Below are 24,118 nucleotides of genomic sequence, written 5' to 3'. Positions count from 1 at the left end.
ACTGAATAACTGAGCTAAGGTCGCATGACCTTCTATCAGGCCAGGAGCGGCAGCAATGAAGAGGCCAGGGAGAGTGTCATGGATTTATCCACATCGGTCTATTTTTGAGCAGTAAAACTGCCTTTACAAGCATCATAGACAATATTTGCAGCTGCTGGGCCTTAGCCATTTTTGTGAGCTGGTACAAAGAGTGCCCAAAACCACAACCCCTTTTTAATCCGAAAGGATGAGCCCCAAATGTATATAAAAGACAAACAATCTCCTCCGTGCAAAAATCGGTTTGGAGCTTATTGAAAAGAATATTTAAGATTAAGAATTATTGAACAGAGATTTTTTTTGTCTGAAACACAAAGCAGATTCTGTTGAACATAAAGTGCTGGTAACAATGGTATAGAAGAAAGGAAAGATGCAACACACTTTTACTCAATATACTTGATGCTGTTTTATTTATTGGAAGTTCTACTTTATACAGAGGAATTAATTGGTCCAATACGATGTTAACATGTCTCTTTTACCATATCCTTTGTAATGAAAGCCTAACTATAGCACAAGCAACATACAATTAGAATGAAAGTAGTGACCTGGAGAAATCTGGAAATATTCCGACCTGCAGTAAAATTTCTAATCCTTGGCATCGGCACAGTGTACAATATTTCTGGATTTCTTTTCGCTATTCATTCTTCACAAATAGAAGTGCTTGCCAGGAATACCAACATCATTGCAAAAGCACTGAGGGATTTGTGTGCTTAAAGAAGTTGTCCAGCAGTAGAACTGATGCTCACCTCACCAATACCTTGCTGCCTTAATTCCTACACCTTCTTGTTCCTGCTTCTATACTTTCTTCTTTTTAGACATGGCAAATTATTGCACACACAATGATTGATCCTTCTGTGCAGGTGTGTAAGAGACCCCAAAACCTTGTTGAAAGGGGTATTCCTATATGTGACTTCACATTTAATGTTTCTGCCAAATATATATTTTTTAGTTGCATGTTATTAAAAAATATGCATCTGTGTAAAAATAATTTCCCACAAAGGTAGCCATGTTGTCCCTCAAAAACAAGATGGCTGTCCTTGGATAGGACCACCGGTGTGCTCTTCCAGCAGTACTCAGACATGCACTATTGAGCCCGGCCTGACCACCTGGATATGGAGATCATTACCACAGGATGGGTGTGGGACATGCGGTAACTCCCGGACGTTTCATATGCAATAACAATAAGTTTCTTTGTATAAACATTCCAAAAGAGGTGGTCATTTCCAAGGACAACAATCTCTCATTTTAAGGTGACATTTATGGGAAATTATCTTTACACAGCTACTTAAAAAAAAAAAAAAATAACATTCCGTTGAAGAAATGTATGTATATGGCTGGTGAATTTAATGTCAATGCCCTTTTATTGGCTGTGCGTGGCTGGGTAATCTCAAGAAGTAGTAAAGGCTCACATAAAATATGTTCATTTTATTTCATGGGTTGCATTATTTTTACATGGTGTTTCAAAGAAGGAAACCTTTTCCTAAAGGTCTTTGAAAGTTTTTTTTTACACAAATCTGTGGAAACAGATCTATGTCCTGGTCAGATCCCATGCATCTAGTACAGTGCAATGGATGTGAGTCTTTGCACCATACAGATATATGGTGCAAGAAGCTCTGTCTGCCAGTCAAACAACTGGTGTAACAGTTATAACAGTGTTGGTTCTGCTGCTTGATAGGAGGCAGGGACTCCTTGCATCACATATCTGTATGATGAAAGTGGGATTCCCATTTCTGCACTGTCGTCAGTCCATGGGTTTGTGCAGAAGCTCTTATTGTGGGGGGTCTACTGGAACCCGCCTCTCTATTTATATGGGGGAATAAAATCCCGATTCATGGATTACATTACACCCTGGACAAATCCCTGAACCTCTACCAATTCTTTGTTTTTATGACTTTTAAAATGACTATAATTTTTTTTTTTCCATACCATTGGATCTGTTTATCACTAGAAGCCAATGTAGTGAAAAACATGCTAAGAACAGTATTGTGCTTTATACAATTCATAGGTTAGGCATTCATAGGCATAGGTTAATAAAAAATACACAAAAAAGTATCAGAATTTATATAAACTTATGCATATTCCTTATTTATGAGCCTGTATATCTTTCTTGATGATGAGACAAGACTTAGCAAAATGGATACTGGCAAATGTGTTTTGGAGGTTGAGTGAACTTATATTATAAATCTGATGTTTTTTTAGACAGTCTACTTCAAGTTTATACATACTACAACTGTCCTTAGATTTTAGAAATCTGAAAAAAACAATTTTTAACTATATATTTGTCTAAAACAGTATCTAGAGGTTTGCCATTAATGTATCATAACTTTATCTCTTGTGATAATTGCTATTACTGTAATGTGTGATGGTATTTATAAAGTATGTGTGTAGCATAATGAAAATCAAAGATCTGGTCCAGACAGGATAGGAAAAGTCTAAAGTGTTTGGGTGGATGTGGTAAAAGTATTTGGTGTGACTGTTGATGACATAATGTTTGAGATACTGGCAAAAATTAGATATGCAAGCACTCATCTTCACTCTCTTCTTAAAATTATATATACATGGCCATCAGAGACCCCTTTGAGTCATGTACAGTTACAGAGAAAGGTTGTTCTATATCTCGGTTGGCATATACAATACAATAAACTTTATTGATCTCTGAAGAGGGGCCTTAAGTAACAAGTTGGGGAGGGAACTGCAAAAGGCTTTGTCTCAGGCTGGATTTCAACTACTACTAGTAAGGCTGGAGATCCATTTAGTTGAAGATGTTGGCAATAGGATTTGTATTTTAGCTAGTATCACAATCCCAATCGAATTTCCAAGTGGATCGTTTATCAAGACGCTCTACGTACAATCTAGCCTGAATTGTAGCTGTTTGTAGCAAGGACATGTTTATATGTACCCATAGTTATTGAGTTTCGTCCTTGAGATATAATATTAATATATAATAGTAGAAGCATCCCCTAATGCCCCATTGCTGCTTCGTGACTGGATTTTTTGTAAAATTTTGGGCACCAGTAAATTGAAAAGGGTGCCAAAGAGAGCGACCAAGCTTAAGACTGGAATGGGCAGACTAGAATACAATGAAAAGATGGCTAAGGGGAGACCAGAATACCAGAATGGTCAGTACAAGGATCTTTTCAAAGATCTTTTTATACCTATAGGACAAGGGGGCATCCTCTACGCCTAGAGGAGAGGCGGTTCTACCATTAACATAGACAAAGGTTCTTTACTGTAAGAGCAGTGAGACTATAAAGCTCTCTGCCGCAGGAGGTTGTTATGGAGGACTCTATGTATGTGTTCAAGAGAGGCCTGGACTTGATGGAGCTGTTTCATTTTCCTTATATACTATGATACTGTGATAAAATTGTATGCTTTTCCACAAACTTGGAGAATGGAGGGACCTAAAAGTGAGACCTCCAGAGTAAATTAGACAAAGCCATGACATTCAGAGGGCCAGGTTTCTATGTCCCCCTTTAATTGTGAAAATTTCTGTGATTTGTTGAAGGATTTTGTGTGGTTGCCTTTGTAAAATAGACATTAGCAGAATTGACCTCCTTCACCTTTCAACAAAGTTGAAAATCAACCTGGATGGACAGAAAATAAAATATTAATGTTTGTCTGCCAAATTATGCAGAGTTGCTAATGAAATTCTGTGTAGTGAAATCTTTATTTTTAATTACTATTTATCTTGCTTCTGTGTCCACAGGGATTCAGGGAACTTTAGCTGACCCGAAGCTCGAGTTTGCTCTTGGTAAGAAAATGTTCTTTTCAACTAATATTATGCATCAATGCAAAGAGGAGTTTTTAGTTTGGTGTATTTCTGCATTTAACTTTGTGTTCTTAACACATTTCTATGAAATAGAAATAATTTGTTTGTGTTGTGTGCCCAGGACGCTGTAGTGCTCTATACTGCATAATTGGGGTCAGCGAGTTAAAGGCTGCCATTTATATGCATTTTGTTATGACTGTACTGCAGAGCGTAGTTTATGAACTTTCCCTGCCGGTCTGCAGTATGGTGTTGAGTCTTACAGTAAGTGTTATTTTGCTAAATGTTATTATGGGAATGAAATTAACACATATTTGATACATTGTTAAGTCCATTTTGTTCTCTTCTGAGAATAGACCGATTTTCCTTGTGATTATGTTAAATTACGCAAACATTTTAAACATTCTACTTTAAATTAAAGCTTTATTTTTATGATTTTGAATAAATTCCATTAAACAGTCCCCTATTAGTGGGTCTATTGCTATTAGGCCCCCAAATTCTGCAAAACTCTTTTGAGGATCATGATAGGGTGTCAAAAATACAATAAAACAAAGTGTATTTACCCTGCCCCAACTTCTGCTTCCTGCGTTGCACCAGTACTTCTGGTCTTTGGCTGCTGCAAGTGCCAGGGTGTCGCAAGACCCACTTGGGGGGAATCTGTGGTTGACCATGAAAAACCTTGCTCTTTAGGTCTTGCACTGCAATGCACTCTCAGGTTTTTTTTTTGTTGTGTTTTTCTGACCCCTTGGTTATTTATTTAGCTTTATTAGCATTACAAGCTTATGGTTTCTCCGTGTAACTCAAGGCCACATATGACCCTTAATAGAACTACTGTTTCTGAGAAAGAAGAGCCTTTTTTGACTTCACTAAATTAGGACCAAGGTTTCACCAGTGTATCTGCTCCAGGGGTCCAGGGTCTTTTTTTACTTCAATTCATAGGTGCTATGCAGACTTTTCATCTAAATTCTTGCCTTGCAGTCTTGTGGGTTATGAGCTGCAGTGCTTGAAATCTGGAGATTTACCTTATTGTAGTTTTATATCTTTTATAAAAAATTGATAATGGAAAATCCTTCTTAATTCTACAATACTATGTCTATGATTTCAGCAGAACATATTGGTTTTTCCTCCTGTAACTATGGCACTTAATATTTAAAATGAAAAAATCCACACAATATGTTGATCAGTGTATGAAAGAAAGCAAAAGCTGAACAATTTGTGTCTCGGACATGCTAGCTATATTTATAATGGAGGGGTATAAGGATATGACTGTGAGGTTGGTATGTATGCAGCCCTTTTAGGATTTTTGGGGTTGTTTGTCTTGGCAACTAATCAACGATGACCTCAATATATCAGTGCCCATGTGCAACAGGTATTTAGGTGCTACTGTTGGGTTCAAAGTCAAGTCAGGTCAAGTGAGCATCAATGCCAGCATATATCGCATTATAAAATAGCAGATACTTGCCGTGTATGGTTAGCCCATGCCTCCTCTTCACAAAAGCATAACAGAGTAACCTTCATTTCAGATGATTTCGACTTCATTTAGAAATTCAGCTTAGTTTGTAAAGAAACAGACTGCAATATGCCCCCTAGTTACAATCTTGCTTCTACGTTTCTATGGAAATTCTGTCTACAGGATTGAAGACAGGCCACTCACTCGCCTCTTCTGTTTGTTACACAGCTATGAGTGTCAACCTTTATTGCTCTCTCCATGGCCGTAGTAGGCCATGATCAGTATTTTCAAAGATTACACTAAAAGTTAAGGGGTTAGGCCCCTTCTACACTTGCAGATCACGTCAGAGTTTGATCAGGGTGCGTTCAGGGTTTGGTCAGTGAAAAGCTGACATTTTTTATCAGAGTTCAATCAGTTTTTGGTCAGAGTTTGTTCGATGTCTTAGTTTTTCATGCACGATTTCAATGCATTTTCAAGCGCATGAAAAGGACTCAGGACTGAGCTCTATCTTTTCTATGGAAATTGATGCGTGAAAAACGCATTGCACTTGCATTGGACTTGCATGTGTCTCAAAATGCAATCCATTTTTGATGCATCTCCATAGATTTGTATGGCGCGTTTTTCACACGCGTGACTTGCAAAAAGTAGAGTATGTTGAGATTTAAATGCGCGTTAAAAAAAATGTGCATGTGTGTGTGAAAAAAAAAATGCAAGTCTGAAAAAGCCCATTGACTACAGTAGGTCAGAGTGCAATGCAAGTTCTGCATGTCAAAAGTGTGCATAGAACATGCGCTTGAAAAACGCAAGTGTGGAAGGGACCTTAGTCCTCCCATCTCAGAGCTGTTTAAGTAAACGCAGGGAGATTAGATGTGAGCTCATGCAGCCTCCATAGACACACACTGTACAGGCAGGGATCTCTCTACAGAGAAGCTTGATTTTCTTTACAAACTAAATACTTTTATGTAAAATAGAAACTTATCATAATTTCACATTCTCAATAATCTTTAATCAAATAAAAAATTATAGTAGTCAGAGAATAAACCATTGTGTCATGGTTGCCAGGTTACAGCAGCTCTCCATTGATTCCTGAAGAGAATTAATATTACGTGTGTAAAGCTCCAGCACAAAGAGGCCAATGTGCCAAAACCTAAATATAGATGTAAATGCAATGTGTAACCCACTTACAGGTACTGAAAGAAAAAAACATTGTGATGTTCCTTCTATGAATCATCTACTATTCTTCTCTGTCAACTTCCCAAGTTTCCTAGAACAAGTGGAATCTGTAGATCCAATAGACACTAATGGGGTCTGTGAAATTTAAACCATATAGAGTTAATGATGGTTAGGCCCCATTCAGATGGCCGTCATGTGGACGTATATCTGACTGTAAGTTTATGGATGGATATACGTCCCCATAGATGCCTATGGCACCAGGGCGTTGTACATTACACACAACGTGTTCTCACCGTACTATGCCATCACCACAAAAAAGATAGAGCTTGCTCCATCTTCGGCCGTAAGAACAGCCGTGCGGTGCCATTTCCTCTGGGTGCATTTCTCCCTCTGGGTCAGTGCAGGGCCAGGGAGGAGATCACAGGCACTGTGCATATGCTTGAATTGAAAAAAAAAAAAACAGACTGGGAGAAGATGGGGAGGCGACATAAGCTAGGAGGCAGGGGTTACCTCACAAGGCGGCCTTGAGGGTGGCTGTCTGCTTGACTGCAGCTCCCCAAAAACCACCCCCCTAACTACTAGCTGTCCAAGAATAAAACTTTATTTTTCTGGATAAAGGTAGCACTGGCAGTTTTTAAAGACATGGCTATAAAATGGTAAATATATGGTAGGTTTTGTAGTTTATAAGCCATGGGGATGGTGACAGGTTCCCTTTAAGACACATGAGAGTTGGACTCCCTGGTGTTATAATTATCATCATCTCCTCTCTGCAGGAGGATCTAGCAGTCATGAGCTGACAGATTTACTTTGAGCACGGGGTCAGCTTATAGCTATATGAGGAATGGGGGAGTAAGAAAGAAGGAAGAGCCAAGAGCAAATAATGATGATGATTTGAGCCTTGTAACACAAGCCCCTTTGGCTCTGTGCAGTTTGCTTATAGGGACCAGGTAAACCTTTATATATTTTTAAAAGTAAGCAGAAGCAATGATGTCAGTGATAAAAGCAGAATAGGAATTTGTATTAAAAAAAACTATGGGAACCTGTCCATACGTGAAAATGTCTGATCCAGTTGATAGGTTGACTTAGTTTATAAAAGTTTTCTATGACAGATTTGTGATTTTATTGTTGATAAATCTAACATGCCCTATTTTGAAACATCCCCTTTCAAGTACACATTTTTGGAGAGTACCTTGTTTAAAACAAAAAAAATAAAAAATCTGTCCAATCTTTCATGTTATGCTTTGAAAGTGTCATATGTACATTGATAAATCAGCCACTATATACAACTCAAATAAGATGATGCATTGATAAATCAGCCACTATATACAACTCAAATAAGATGATGCATCATCTTATTTGAGTTGTATATAGTGGCTGATTTATCAATGTACATATGACACTTTCAAAGCATAACATGAAAGATTGGACAGATTTTTTATTTTTTTTGTTTTAAACAAGGTACTCTCCAAAAATGTGTACTTGAAAGGGGATGTTTCAAAATAGGGCATGTTAGATTTATCAACAATAAAATCACAAATCTGTCATAGAAAACTTTTATAAACTAAGTCAACCTATCAACTGGATCAGACATTTTCACGTATGGACAGGTTTGGTAGCTCAAGTAACAACAGCCTAGAATTCATATATGTTCCGAATATAGACAATGCATTTATTATGGAGACACAAAATACTTAGCTCTACCATAGAGTAGCATTTCAATAATATAGAGCAAGGTTAAAGCTGCCATCACCACACCAAAGATTATGGTGGAGATCTATACAAATTTTTGTAATTTAAGACGTAATGTGCAGAGTTAGGCCCCATTCAGATGGCCGCCATGTGGACGTATATCTGACTGTAAGTTTATGGATGGATATACGTCGGATATACATAGTTTTTTTTAATACAAATTCCTATTCTGCTTTTATCATTGACATCATTGCTTCTGCTTACTTTTAAAAATATATAAAGGTTTACCTGGTCCCTATAAGCAAACTGCACAGAGCCAAAGGGGCTTGTGTTACAAGGCTCAAATCATCATCATTATTTGCTCTTGGCTCTTCCTTCTTTCTTACTCCCCCATTCCTCATATAGCTATAAGCTGACCCCGTGCTCAAAGTAAATCTGTCAGCTCATGACTGCTAGATCCTCCTGCAGAGAGGAGATGATGATAATTATAACACCAGGGAGTCCAACTCTCATGTGTCTTAAAGGGAACCTGTCACCATCCCCATGGCTTATAAACTACCAAACCTACCATATATTTACCATTTTATAGCCATGTCTTTAAAAACTGCCAGTGCTACCTTTATCCAGAAAAATAAAGTTTTATTCTTGGACAGCTAGTAGTTAGGGGGGTGGTTTTTGGGGAGCTGCAGTCAAGCAGACAGCCACCCTCAAGGCCGCCTTGTGAGGTAACCCCTGCCTCCTAGCTTATGTCGCCTCCCCATCTTCTCCCAGTCTGTTTTTTTTTTTTCAATTCAAGCATATGCACAGTGCCTGTGATCTCCTCTCTGGCCCTGCACTGAACCAGAGGGAGAAATGCACCCAGAGGAAATGGCACCGCACGGCTGTTCTTACGGCCGAAGATGGAGCAAGCTCTATCTTTTTTGTGGTGATGGCATAGTACGGTGAGAACACGTTGTGTGTAATGTACAACGCCCTGGTGCCATAGGCATCTATGGGGACGTATATCCATCCATAAACTTACAGTCAGATATACGTCCACATGACGGCCATCTGAATGGGGCCTAACTCTGCACATTACGTCTTAAATTACAAAAATTTGTATAGATCTCCACCATAATCTTTGGTGTGGTGATGGCAGCTTTAACCTTGCTCTATATTATTGAAATGCTACTCTATGGTAGAGCTAAGTATTTTGTGTCTCCATAATAAATGCATTGTCTATATTCGGAACATATATGAATTCTAGGCTGTTGTTACTTGAGCTACCAAATGCTAAATAAATTTAGTTGCCTTGTGAAGCAGCTTATAGATCTGTGGTAAAGTAAAACTGGCATCAAAATCATTCATGATAAACCAGGGACACCTACTCATAGATCCCAAAGCACTCTTAGGTCTGTTTCTCAGCGCATATCGGAGGAGGATGAAGAGGAAGAGGAGGAGAATGTTGGCGAGACAGAAGAGGGGACCATTGTTCAGTCCTTCACTGTTGAGCGTGTATGGGCAGAAGAAGAGGAGTTGGAGGAGGAGGAAATGGGCAGTCAGGCCAGTGAGGGGAGTGAATTCTTGCGCGTTGGGACTTTGGCGCATATGGCAGATTTCATGCTAGGCTGCCTATCCCGTGACCCTCGCGTTCAAAGAATTTATTCCAGCCCCGATTACTGGGTATTCACTCTCCTGGACCCACGGTACAAGCAAAATCTTTCCACTCTCATCCCTGGAGAGGAAAGGAGTGTGAGAATGCATGAATACCAGCAGGCCCTGGTGCACAAGCTGAAACAGTATTTTCCTTCTGACAGCGCTAGCGGCAGAGGGCGTACTTCTGCGGGACAAGTAGCGAGGGAGAGTAGGCAAGCAGGCAGCTTTTCCAGTACTGGCAGGGGTACGCTTTACAAGGCCTTTGCCAGTTTTATGTCACCCCAGCAAGACACTGTCACCTGTCCCCAGTCTCGGCTGAGAGACAGGGGCTTGGACAGGCGAAATCTCGCCTGGCAGTGGACCGCCAGCTCCATCCCAAGATTAGGCAGCCTCAGAGGCATCCATGCATGCTGCCCCTGCTGTTTCCTGTCCATTTTGCCTCCATGATCCTCCACAGCGTCCACCAATGTCTCATTTTAACTCTCTATACCGCAGACGCTGGAGCACGAGCGGATATGCAGCACATCATCCCCTTATCAAACGAGCTGTGTCAGGCAGAATTTTCAGGTGTTTCACCAGATACATAGTGGAACTCGGCCCATCTGTCGCCGCCATGCTGGAGACCTGAAGTTGCATTCATATCAGCGCAATATAAATGCCCTATACTGTCGCTCTTAATCATGAAAGTCGTCTCCATGGCTGCCTCCACATGTTGTCCCCTTATCAAAAGAGCTGTGTCAGGCTCATTTTTCGGGTGTTTCACCAGATACGTTATGGAACTTGGTCACTATGTCACCACCATGCTGTGTTATCGACTAAATATACCGTCAACCTTTTGTTCACATAGGAAATCATTTCAGCGCTTCTTGCTCACCTCCTTTGGTTCCTCTCTGCCACCCATTGGTTTGAAGCCTGAGTCCATTTAGGGTATGTCGCCATGACACTCTCTAGCCGCTGCCTCTGCATGCCGTCCCCTATAGTGTCAGGGTCAATTATTGGATGTTTTAGATGCTATCTAGCCTCATTCGGTCACTCTGTCATGGCCATGCTGTTGCCCATAATTTTGGCATAATGGTACGATTAAGCAGCCTTAGAGGCATCCATGCATGCTGCCCCTGCTGTTTCCTGTCCATTTCCGTGGTGTTTCCATCCTTTTCTGAGGTTCCCAGGTGTTTGGCCAAGCTTCCCTTTGCAGAGCCTTGGTCCCCTTGAAAAATGCTCGAGTCTCCCATTGACTTCAATGGGGCTCATTATTCGAGACGAGCACTCGAGCATCGGGAAAAGTTCGTCTCGAATAACGAGTACCCGAGCATTTTAGTGCTCGCTCATCTCTACTTCTTACTATCCAATTTAAATCATTTATGAAACAGTAAATAATAAGCTATATTTCCCTTAAAGGGGTTTTTACATAAGTTGCCCACGTGCCTTTACTGCCCTAATAATCCCAGAAGGTTTATCAAGTGATTCAGCATTCCTAATCCTTACTTTTGTGCTGTCTGCATGAGCCTCCATAATTCTTTGTTTAAATGTGTGAGCTCTGATAAATAGGAGGGGCATGTGCAACGCCCCTGCCAATGCGCATGGCAGAGGAGTGGTTGCAAATAAGCCCCTCGTACCATTCAGTACATCAAGAGGTAATATGCAGCGGTAGTTTCTGCCTAGATAGGCAAGGGTTAATATTATTGCATATTGTTATCATCCAATTGCATGCTTCATTGTGAACTGGAGTGTGATTGGAGAGTGAGCCACCACCTGACCAGAAGGAGTAACTAAAACATCTGGACAGGAAATGACAAACTCTCTTTCTAGCAAGCTCTCTTACCAGAGAGATCTTAGAGCACATGCTTTTACTACAGGCCTCCTAGGCCTCAGCTCTCACTATAGAGCTTGCAGAGTGTCAGTGCACCACTAGCACAGAACACCCAGGACTAAAGCTGCAGCTTCCAGCATTGTACACAGCTAGATCCCAGCCTGCATCTGCAACCAGGCTGGTGACCTAACTCCTGAGGTTCACTCTCCAAGATCACTCCCAGTAATCAAACCATCTGTAAGGAATCGTTTAGGCAGGTGTCTGCTGTTGGTTCGAATAAAGAACTGTAAGTTATTTTTGCACAATGTTGCCTCCGTCTGGTCCCTGCTACGGCTGTCACCATCAAGGGCGCCCCCATTCACAACCCAGGGACTCCTACTACGGACAATAAGTGGATGCCCCAGGATGAACCAGTACATCAGCCTCTACCTCATCTAATTTCTTGCACACACTACCTGCTGGGACACAGTGGGAGACCCCATGAGGGTGGGCTGAATCAGTGAGATACAGGAAGTTGTGTGTACATGTAGAGAGCAGCATGGTGAGAACAGGGAAAGGCTTAGATCTCTAAGAAGGTAAAAGTATAGGTACATATGCATGCAGAAAATGGGATGTATTATTATTGAAAAGTGGTCAATGCTTTTATTCACGTTATGGAAACTTGTTACACATGCACACAAACAAAAAAAGGTAGACATATGGTTTTAAAAAAAAAAAGAACAATAGAAAAACAGAAAATGGGAAACTTATGTTTCTTCAGTAAAGAGCTTTACTGTCTCATTAAGTTGTTAAAGGGGCTATCATGTATCTGACTAATGTATTTTCTTTTTGGCTGGCTAAGAAAGAAATAATAGTGTTTTTTTTTTCAGGAGCTTGCAATATGATATATTAATAGGAGATTCCCATGCAGCAGCATGTTATGCCCTGATTCAATGTAACTATATAAAGGGTTGATCAACAAACTAGAATGTTCTGTCTCCCTATAATCACATCATATTCATGATTTTGAAAGGAATATCTAGCACCAGGATGAAGGATTGTACACCAAGCACACTGACATACTGGTGTACATCCCCTCTGGCGGGATCTGCACTTCTTTTAGTTTTTCATTCCCTATTTTTTATAGAAAAATGCTTTTAAAATTAGGCAAACAAGCCTGAGGGACTCCAGGCTCCATAGATGTTAATGGAATTTAGAGCCCCTCAGGCTCATTCGCATAATTTTAATAGCACTTTTTTATAAAAACCAGGAAATAAGAAGCTAAAAGAGGAGCAGATCCTGCCAGAGGGGACACGCACCAGTATGTCAGTGTGCAATCTTTCATCCTTGTGGTAGATATTCTTTAAGGGTTAGTGACCATCTTCTTGGTCAGAACATTGTTGCAGGATTCCCAATATGAAAACCAGATCAGATAAAGTTTGTAACCCATTGGCATCTCCAATAGGAAATTGATATTCTTTGCAGTAATAATAATAATTCTTTATATAGCGCACGCGCAGCGCTTCATAGAGCTTGTCAAATCGGTCCCTTTCCCCAATGGGGCTCACCATCTAATCAACCTACCAGTATGTTTTGTTGTGTGGGAGGTAACCAGAGGAAACCCACACAAACGCAGAGAGGACCTACAAACTCTGCAGATGTTGACCCTGTGTGAGCTCCTCTATTGCTGTAGATAGATAGTATTTTATGCAATGCAGTATACAGTAGTCCCTTGTACAGAAGGTCATATTTGGTAATTTACATTTTTGTGTCAGTGACTTTATACTAAAACGAGAAATAAAAACATAGAGAAAATGTATAATGCAAATATTTATACCTCTTTTATGTTTTGGATACCTTTCTTAAATATATTGAAGCTAAATACTAATCATGAACTTTCTGAGTAAATATATTGTTGTTCCAGTCTTCTGAAGAGCACAAAACTGGCCTCATTTTTGAGGTTTCAGGATTTATGTGTTGCAGATTTCAAGATGCTCTGGTAAAAGATCCTGATTTATCCATCTAATTTGGATGCGTCTAAAGTATAAATTGCTGTAAAATAAGCAGCTGTAAGGGGAAATTAGGACTCAGAGGAGTTCCAATTAGCAGGCAATTAATAAATTCTAATGCACTTAACTAAGAGCTCCAACTTCCCTGTAGCCCCATTCTTCCATACACATGCATACATCAATTGTTGTATTTTCCTTTTCTGTAGATTCATGGCCTTGTGAAATTCATGTAAATTTGTAGCTGAAAATTCAGGTGTTATTAGGGAATGTAGCTTAAAAGTGGTGTATAGATTCACAGAGCAACATGTACAAGATACAATACTGTACAGCATTATTGTTTTTAGGTTTAGGTCAAATTGGGTAAATAAAATGTAAATGGTAAAGGAAAATAAAATGGGCCACTGACATGGAAAGCTGCCTTTATCTATTGAGAGATTTGTTGATGGGATGATGATGTCTCTGTGATTTTCATCTCTTTCATGCAGTTTTTTCTGTCCCTAATTTTGTCCCTAATTTTGTCAGGCCATATTTACAGCTCACGTTACCCTAGGTACTAAGTTTTAACACTTACCCATCAAAAGGCCCAGTTAAGGTTCATAGTTATACACTTTTTTTTTTTTTTTCCGTAATTGCAGTGATATTTGGTCAGAGTTAAAGAGATCAAATATTTTACTAGTTATTTTCTTCAATTGGGACCCAATAGATAACCTCACTACCAAAGACTATAGACTATGACCCCCTTGTGCTCCATTCCAGCACAGGTGGTTCCCAATTTAAGGACACACGACTTACAGACGAGCCCAAGTTACAGACAGACCTCTCTGCCCACTGTGACGACTAATGAAGTTCTCTGGCTGCTTTACTTTAGCCCCAGATTACAATGACAAGCTGTAAGGTGTCTGTAATAAAGTTATATTTATAATCCAATTTGAAAATCCAATTGTCACTGGGGCAAAAAAACATTGTCTGGAGCTACAGTTATAAAGTATACAGTTCAGACTTGCATACAAATTCAACTTAAGTACAAACCTAAATAACCTGTACATAACCTGTGGACTGCCTATATACTATAACCGCCGCCTCTATAAACTTACCACTTGTGCTCTCACTCCTATATACTATGGCTCCTCTATGCCACCATTTATACATATAACATATACAAAACATGTACATATACAAAATAATGCTTTTTGCTACATTTATCAAGGCTTTTAGATCTCTTTTCAACACTTTTCCGACTTGTCCTGGGGTGTGGACTTGGAAAAAGGGGGTGTAGTCAGGTGAAAAAATAGGCCCTGAACCAAAAAAATTAAGAGAATTTAGACTAACTCAATGAAGGTGTAAAGTAAAACACAGAAGTTTTAAACTGTGCTAGAACTCGACGTCACAGCGATAAATCTGGCGCAGCAAAAAAACTAGTGTCTGACTTTGCACTGGCAGGCAACCTACCCCATTAACACCGGTTTTCAGTGGACCCGTGCCGCAAAGTTCTGCGTTCAACTCAACCACCTCGCCAGGGACACGGACTCCAACTGGTAACATTAATGATTGGTGCTGGCTCCAATCTCAGGGTTCATGCTTTAAATGCTGCTGGTAAAGTCACCAGTGGCTTTTAAATTACCTACGGCTGTAAGCACTGGCACTAATTAACATTTTGTTAGTCAGGTGAGTGTTGGCGAGTGCACAGCAGTGGGGAAATTTAAATGCTACTAGCGAATTTGACAGCAGCATTTAAACAATTAGCACCTGCAATCAGTGCTAGTACTTTTTGGGGTCCAAGTTTGGTACAGCTTTTTTGGGGACAGCTTTTTTTTTTTTTTTTTTTTTTTTTAAAGGGTCCGCACATCACTAATTGAAACCCCTTTGCCTGAGCTCCAGTGGACAATTAACCTTTATGTCCATATATCCATCTACTATGACTTTCCTATTTTCCAACTATTTAAGATCATCCCTTGCTCTTCAAGACCATTAAATTCTGTGTTCCCACCCCTATATACTGTTAACCCCACTCCTTCTAAACCCCATACACTCCCTCCTCTAACTGCACTATGACTCCCAGGACTGCCTCTCCTATACTTTATGATACTTTTGTCAGTCTGTGTGGCAGAAATATTGCCAGTGACAAGATTAAAAAAAGCTAAAATAAAATGTATAAAAAACCCAACAAAAAACACTTTTTCTGTAATTTGACTCCTTTGGTGCAGGCCTTCATGTGCTCAATGGTAAATGCAGATCTCTACAGCTTTAATTTACCCTACAAATTAAAAACCGCATTGTGTAGACCACTTTATAAGCTTTCCAAACTTGCCTTTCATGGTTCCCAGTGCGTTTTTCTTGTAACCCCAGGCCACTGATGCCCTTTTCTGTTTTTGCATTTGTTTTTCTGTGCAGCAATTTGTACATCATAATTATACAATTTTAATATTCCAATACACAGGGAAGCTGTGGTGAAATTGATGAAAAAATGCATTGGTGCCTTTTACTTACAGACTCTCTTTTTACAAATTTCAATGTCTTTTGTTCAAAAAATATTTTCCCTTAACGCTACATTCTAACGCCAATAACTTTCTCACAGCTCTGTACACCATAGTGTCATTTCTTTTCAGCTACTCTACTCAAAGGATCTCCAACAAATTCAATACAATATTGTGTGATAACAAAACCATTATGTACATAACAATATACAACACAAACACTAGGTGGCTGCACATAGACACATGGGATATGAGTATGTGACACAATATTGCAAACCAACAATGTCTATTACAGTTTGTGATCTCGCAACACACATCTGGAAATGGCCAACCAAGAATAAAACTAAGGTCTGACAAAGCTGTAAAGTGCTTTATGATGTGAGCAGAATATATATGTATATGTATGTGTGTATGTATATACTATTTATATATGTATGCATATACTATATCTATCTATATATACACCGTATTTTTTGGACTATAAGGTGCACTTTTTAGAAAGAAAAAATCTTGCTAAAAAGTGCCTAGGTCTTATAGACCGAAGGTCAGGATGATCCAGCACTACCAGGACCCTCCTGACCGCTGTAATGGAAATCGGATGATTCCCTCACCACAGGTCTGATGCTGCAGAGAATGGGGATGTGCTGCACTGGGACACGGTAAGAAGTAGAGGAGGGGGGGAGGGTTGTGTATATGTCTAGTACTTATGTGTGTATGGCAGAGCTGTGTATGTATTTATGTGTAGAGTAGTTCCCAGAGTGTTCCTTATGTGTGTATAGTAGAGCTGTGTGTGTATTCATGAATGTAGTACGTCCCAGTGTGTTCCTTATATGTGTATAGCAGGGCTGTGTGTGTATTCGTGTGTAGTACTTCCCAGTGTGTTCCTTATATGTACATAGTAGTGCTGTGTGTATTCATGTGTAGAGTAGTTCCCAGAGTGTTCCTTATGTGTGTATATCATAGCTGTGTGTGTATTCATTTGTAAAGTACTTCCCAGTGTGTTCCTTATATGTATATAGTAGAGCTGTGTGTGTATTCATGTGTAGAGTAGTTCCCAGAGTGTATGCAGTAGTAGTGCACAGTGTATGCAGCAGTGAGTGTGTTCCTATTTCTGTTTGTGTGTGTATAGCAGAGCTGTTTGTGTAAATGTATGGATGTAGCAGAGCTGTGTGTGCTGTGCTTTAGTGCGACCAACAGGGATATTGTAATTGGTTTAAAATATATTTATCCTTTTTTGGAAGCCTAAGTCTGGGGTGCGTCTTATAGTTATGAGCGTCTTATTGTCTGACAAATACGGTTTATACAAGTCAATTGCAAAATTGAAGAATCTAGCTGAATATAAAGTATAGATTTGGTAGTTTTGTAAGTGGCCCCTGGGCTATGGTTAGAAGTGCCTACTATTACGTGAAATAACTATTGCTGGATGGATGAGTGTGTCATTTATAGCCTATGATATCCATTGCAAGGATCAGGTTTAGAGATACGTATTGACGCTGATTCTGGCAAAGATGAAAGAATTGAATAAAAAGTTCATCTAATAGATGTTGTTGTGTAAAATGAAGACCATGCACACTACAGATTCTAATGACTTTTATGAACAATCAATAAGACCTTTCAGGGCATTTATGAGAGCTTGCATATCAGAATGAAAAGGAGCATCCAGTTTTCCTTCTTCACATAATGAATTTAAATTGTGTAAAAATTACAAGATGTTTTATTGATTGCAACTTCAAAGGCCAGTAGCAGCGATCGAGTTCTGCTGCCTGTTCATGAAGGTTTTATCATGTATCTTACGCATTATCATATGTCTATAAGATGTGATCTGATGGTCTGTTCACGCAGGTTTGGGAACATGGGTCTCTAGAACAGAGGGATGCACAAACAGGCAAGTTTGATTTTAAAGCAACCCTAAAGGGTTAACCCTTTAAAACGGCAATTATTTTTGAATGGAACTTGTAATTACATATCAGCTGATCAAAAGCGAACTGTACCTTTTATTAGACATAATCAATTACCTGAATTCAGATACATCTTTATCTCTTTTTATATGCAAAGGATCATTTTGGTGCACACTGGATTTGGCCATGCGATCTAGTGAACTCTTTCTTGCCCAGCATCTATTATCCAGCCCTGATTTGACAGTGCAATGCACTCTATGAAACTGAGCAATAAAGGGTCAATGGATCTCTTGGCCAATGGATCTCTTGGCCACATACTTTCTCATGCCTATTCTACATGGCACATATAGTCCATGGAGGACTTAAATGTATCCCTCCTATTGATTTCTTTTTCTTTTTTTTGTGCAACTTTTTGTGAGACTTTTCGCAGTTTTTTAGGTGCAGAATCAAGGAGTGTACCAGAGTTGGCTGCCTCAAGGATGTAATGCAGTAGCTGAATTTATCTTTGTAGCTTAGATGTTTGTTCACCTTGTGAGGCTTTTGGCCTCCGAAACTGTCCCATTCTTGGACCTAATAAGTCACAAATCAGAGCTGCTATTTAGGGCTAAAAAGTCACACACACACCAAAAAGTCACAAAAAAAAGATTAAGCAAGCAACTCATCACATGTATCGCAAAGGGAAAAAAAAAACTAGGCCAACTTCAGGAAACTTGAAAAGTGGCAGACGAAAACTGATAGAAGTTTTATTATGTGACTGTAGATAACAATGTCATCTTTCAAACTGAGTCAGGATCCTGTGAGCTGTAGCACTGGTAAGACAGGCAGTTAATGATATGGGTGGACAATTTTAGTCCTTAAAGAGAACTTGCCATGCAAATTAAGACACCCAAAATAAAGACTTATTTAAAAACTATGAATAAAAAGCATTGCCCTTATCCCTAAATGATTCCTTTCCATGGCTGCAATGTTATGAAAATCAGCTTGTAGATTTAAATGCAACTCGCCTGATGTGAATCATTCACACTAAGCGAGTCCTACATATTAAAATGTTACTTCCCTGCCTGATTAAGTCCTATGATTTTCCCCTGTTTGGAACATTAACGGAGAGAGCTCTGAAAGTCATGTGACCAGGTTGACATCATCCAAGGTCATGTTACATTTGCCACGTCTACCCCATGTATGTAGCTCATCAGATCAAATCACAGAATTCCTCCATGGACTTATACTCCTACCCATCCTACATGGAATTCTACTTATCCTTTTCCTCCACAGAGGCTGCTGTGGTTTCATGTGATAAGATTCATTTGCTAAGTCTTCCCCATGTATGTATCTGATCACATGAAATCACAGTAGCCTCCATGGAGGATAGGGAGAAGTAGAATTCCATGGAAGATGAGCAGAAGTAGAAGTCTATGGAGGCATTCTGTGATTTCATGTGATTAGATACATGCATGAAGTAGACATAGCAAATGTATTATGACCCTGGATGTCTTCCTTGTCACATGACTTTAAGTTCCTACCACCCCGGTCAGGGTTTGGATTGGTTGTGTGCCTTGTCAGGTCTATTTTCTTGATCATCCACTTGGTCCATGGTATTCATGTGCTTATATGTTCCGCATATGTGTCCAGGTCCCTTGTGACTCGCATAGGAATTTCATCTGTTATCATGTGTTCTGTTTGGTTCTTGACTGAATTGTTATGGCTCTCTTGAGACTGGCTGATGTGGCTACTTCTCTAAAAGGTGATCCTTTTGTTGCATACCAGGGACAAGTACATCCTATACAATGAAAAGAAGAAAAAAAGAAAAAAGCCGGGACACCGGCACACGTGTGGAAAAAATCCAAGGGTAAGCGGCCAAATAAAATAAAATGGAAATTTATTAGGAGATCATATTAAAAGACATGTGCTTCATGGCATGAGGAAGCATGGACACAGCATAGGCAGTATAACACGGAGAGAAAAAGAGGGGGGGGGGTGGCAAGGGTAACGCGTTTCGGACTATTGGGGGAAATCTCAGTCCTTAGTCATACCGGTCCTTCTTTTCATTTACTCATCACTGAATACTACCGAATCAGTGAACGGGACCTTGCCGTGCACCTGGCCTTGGATCTGCATTACGAACAACTACAATCTACGAAGGGTGAGCTGTTACCAATTTCTTTTTTCTTTTTGTACATCCTATACAATATTTTCCTGTGTTGGCTGCCTATCGATTGTGATTCATTCGCCTGCAATTGACTTGCAACTACCAGACTGTTGTCTATGTCTAGGGCTAGGGGTGGTGGATTCAGTGGCGTTACCAGACCAACTGATTCCTTTTTTGTTGGGTACATATTTGTACTTTTTAATTGCTTTTACAATGTTTATTTATCCTGTGTTTTGTCTGTATTTGATTTGTATTTTTTTTTATGACTTTTTTGGCTCGTATGTAGCACGCTTCCTTCTCTTGTATAAGATTATTGCATATTAAAGTATTTGAGCATTATTTGTCATTTAGCTGTTCATACCCTTTTTCCTTTTGGACTAGATTTCAGATTTAAAGTGTAACCGTCATTCTGAGCAAAACAAAACTAAAATACATAATTCTGCTCCCGGTGTCCCTGGGAATTATTCCTCAAAATATCTTGCCTCTCGGTCCTCATTTAGTACCTTTTTTGGCTCATAGCAACCAGGGTTTCCAGCTCTCAAAAAACCTACAATCAGCAAGACGGATTGTATGCCAGATTAATGCTCCATTAATCTCTATGGAGCTGACGGAAATTGCAGAGTGCCCCGTTAACCGATCTCCAGATCGTTTTTGAGATCTGTGGGGGTCTCAGCACTGACCACGGAATAGGGTCTAACTTTCATTCATGGAAATACTGCTTTAACAATGCGAGACGTATAGTTAGGTCACTTGTCGTCTGCAGGTGTTTGGGGCGGGTTCATGGGCTGAGCCCTCTCCGTAGCCAGTGGGCTACATGCAATATGCAGCAAACGCCTACCGATAGCACCCATAATCGGTGCTAGCAGCATCAAAAAGCCGGCAGCGCGTGGGAGGCACCATGTTGGCATGGATCTTCGCTCGCTGTGACGTCATCGGAGAGTGGCAATCCACATGAGGTGTGTGGTAGCCACCCTCTTGGCTCAGATTGCCGCTCCTCGTGATCTCATGGGGGGAACAGCGATCTGTCTCCATGACAGCCTCAGTTCTTTTTAAGTACAGTTTCTGATCATATCGTGTCTGATTATCTGTTACAATGTGCCAGTGGCACATTGTAATAGATGATCTATAGAATACCCATATGCTGACATACTGTAGTATGGCAGTATATGGTCAGATCAATCAGGCATCCTAGGGCTAAAGTACCTTAGGGGGTCTGAAGAGTAGTAAAGAAAATAATTTAAAAAAAAGTTTAAAAAAATTAAATTATAAAAACATAAAAATTCATATCACCCCTGCTTGAATATATTATATGAATAGAGTAGGAGGAGCTGCACAGATTTTAATCTGTCCCCTCTGAAGGCAACTTTTCATAGAGCAGGAGGAGTAGAGCAGATTGTATATTGTGTATTAAAAATAATCTTTATAGAGTGCTTTACAAATCATAGAGGAAGGCTATAGAGCAGCAGGAACTGAGCAGATTGCACATTGTGTCCTATATGCAGGCTACATATTATGGAACAGGAGGAGCTGAGCAGATTGAACAGTGTCCCCGCTGCAATCAGCATGTGTTAGAGCAGGATGAACGAAGCAAATTGTACAGTGCCCTATACAGAGGCAGTATGTTATAGAGCAGGAGGAGCTAAGTAAATTGTACATAGTGTCCTATCTGCAGGCTGAAGCTTGTGGAGAGGTGAAGCTGAGCAAACCCCTCATAGTGTTCTATCTCTAGGTACCATGTTAAGCAGACAGGACACAATACACAATCTACATAATGTGCGCTCTGTCGTAGAGCAGAAGGACATGGTCATAGAAGGCAACAGTTAACATAAATTGTACATGTTAGATATACAGTACTTCTTATGGGGAACCTTTAACACCTAGCAGTTAGTACAACTCGACAGCGCGACAGTTAGTCACTACCAACTAGTGAAATTGGTGATAATTGTCCTCTAATGTTCTGTAATTACTATACCACAATACTTTTCTAAATTTCCCATTATTCTCCTTCTCTTCTATATCTATACAGTAATCCCTAGTGTACATTTACAGTCAGTACAGTCAAGGATGAGATATTACTGTCATCTCTTTATGATGACATAACACAACTTCTGTTCTTTTAATGCAGTTTCTTATCCTTTGCCGGTGCACATCTTTATGGATTGCATAAAACAGCATAACATCCTTGGTGGAAGCACACAAGCAGAGATTGAAGTTGGGCAGAAAAACAACATTTTACAAATGCTATTCCATATATGCTAGATATATCATCAAGTGGAAAACCGAAGCAATTTCCAATGAATGCAGTTTACACTATGTCCATTAGATCTAATTTTTTCAAATCAAGGGGAAATGGTTCTGAAATGCGGTTGTTATATTGGCAGAGCACGATGTATGTAGTGATAATATATGTACATAAGGATGTAGTAAGGCGGGGGTGGGGTTAAATTCAGCTCAGCTCTTCAATTTTGTGTTGCTAGTATTTTGTCTTTGCCCTCTGTGCGCTACTGAGCAACATTTTTTGCAAGATTGCTTCTACTAAGTATTTATTATCCTGCCATTACTTAAGCTTATCCATGTACTGTAGAAAATACACACAACATTTTAATTTTATTTTAAGGAAATCTGCAATCAAAATCCATCATGATAAACCAGGGACACTTAGTCATACATCCAGGTACCATGACTGTGGCATATTTGTTATCCATGGCCGCATTTTTTTTTTTCTAAAATAAGCTTTTACAATTATGCTAATAAGCCTGCAGGGCTCCTGGGGTGTTACCAGAGCCCCCCTGTACTACAGGTTTGCAGGCTGTTACACTGTCTCCGCCTCTGCTCCCTCAATCCTGTATAGATTGTGTATGTGTTAGAATGACATTGTTGAAAGAATTGTATGGCAGCTGTCAGGATTGAACCGGCTTCCTTTGGCCTTACTAGTCAGTTTTCTACCACTGTGCTATGTAGCCTGATTGTTTTGTTTAATACCTGTCTTCTTGTTGCTGGTGTTTCTGCATTACCTGGTGCTGTTTTTAGTGCTTAGCTGTGTTCATTTGTATTACCCTGTTTGGAGTGGCCGGGCTCCAATTAAGGCTGGTTTTGTCTTTCAGTCTTTGTTATGCACTGTTGTATCTGCAACTTATCCCTGGTTCTGTTCTGTTGGAACATCTATTCTTTCTAGTAGCTTGTTTCTTTGACAGTGGTGAGAGATTTTGTGAAGTTTGTCTGTTCTCTTGTATTCTCTCACTGCTTTCCTGTCTGTTCTCCTTTGCCTGTGTTAATCTAATAGTGAGTGTTTTGTTGACCTGCTCCGGTTGTTACTAACTATTCCTGCCCTCCCTATTGTCCTGCTTCCTGTATTCTGTGTTTGCGTGCATGATGGGTTTGCTAATTTGCCATGTTTTACAGCAATCTTTTAGTTAGTGGGGGCCCAAATTTAGTACCGCAGACTCTAGTATCCCTGGTATATTGAGGATCTTGTGGCCCAATAGCGTTTCTAGTAATGATGGAGCCCCATCGCAAAACTTGTATCGGGACCCTCCCTAAAACATGAAACATTCAGCAGCTTATTGCACACATTGTGATGTCACAGTGCATCAATAATAAAAACATAAATGTTGCAGTACCAAGATGACTGTGATGTGAAGTCACAGTACAGGGATAATAAAGTCAGTGATGTCAAAATGAACCGAGTGATACACTATCACTCTACTGTGATGATCATGCAGTAGTGTCACAGTACAGGTAACACACACACAATGATAGTACAGGAAATGATTTCCCCCATAGGGATAATAAAGTCAGTGATGGCACAGTACATGAAAAATACCCATGAGGGCAATTTATCATATGTCGGCACACCACCCCGATGTTCTGGTGGATACATCAAGAGACTTAGTCCTCTTGATGTATCCATCAGGCGGCCACAGCATTGGGGGAAACTACTCTAGGCCTGATCTGGTGTAGTTTTGCGCAAAAACCTGCAAAAAAATGTGCCTCACCACCCCAGACCAAATACAGACTTGTATACTATACTTCCAAATTCAGATCTAACTTGAC

The 24,118-nt window shown here is 39.9% G+C and overlaps 1 protein-coding gene across 6 annotated transcripts in view; it reads left to right on the top strand.

The window, feature by feature from the left end:
- The window catches only part of INPP4B (inositol polyphosphate-4-phosphatase type II B), a 366,270-nt gene that overhangs the window by 8,049 nt on the left and 334,103 nt on the right, over positions 1-24,118 (top strand). For all 6 annotated transcript variants that reach the window (XM_072119662.1, XM_072119688.1, XM_072119643.1 and 3 more), the window contains one exon: positions 3,743-3,787. In XM_072119662.1, coding sequence (XP_071975763.1) covers positions 3,743-3,787 — 45 coding nt within the window. The remainder of the gene's footprint in view (positions 1-3,742; positions 3,788-24,118) is intronic.

Source organism: Engystomops pustulosus, chromosome 1 (assembly GCF_040894005.1).
Source record: "Engystomops pustulosus chromosome 1, aEngPut4.maternal, whole genome shotgun sequence".
In the NCBI taxonomy this organism is placed as follows: Eukaryota; Metazoa; Chordata; class Amphibia; order Anura; family Leptodactylidae; genus Engystomops; species Engystomops pustulosus.
This window is presented reverse-complemented; position numbering and strand designations above follow the sequence as displayed.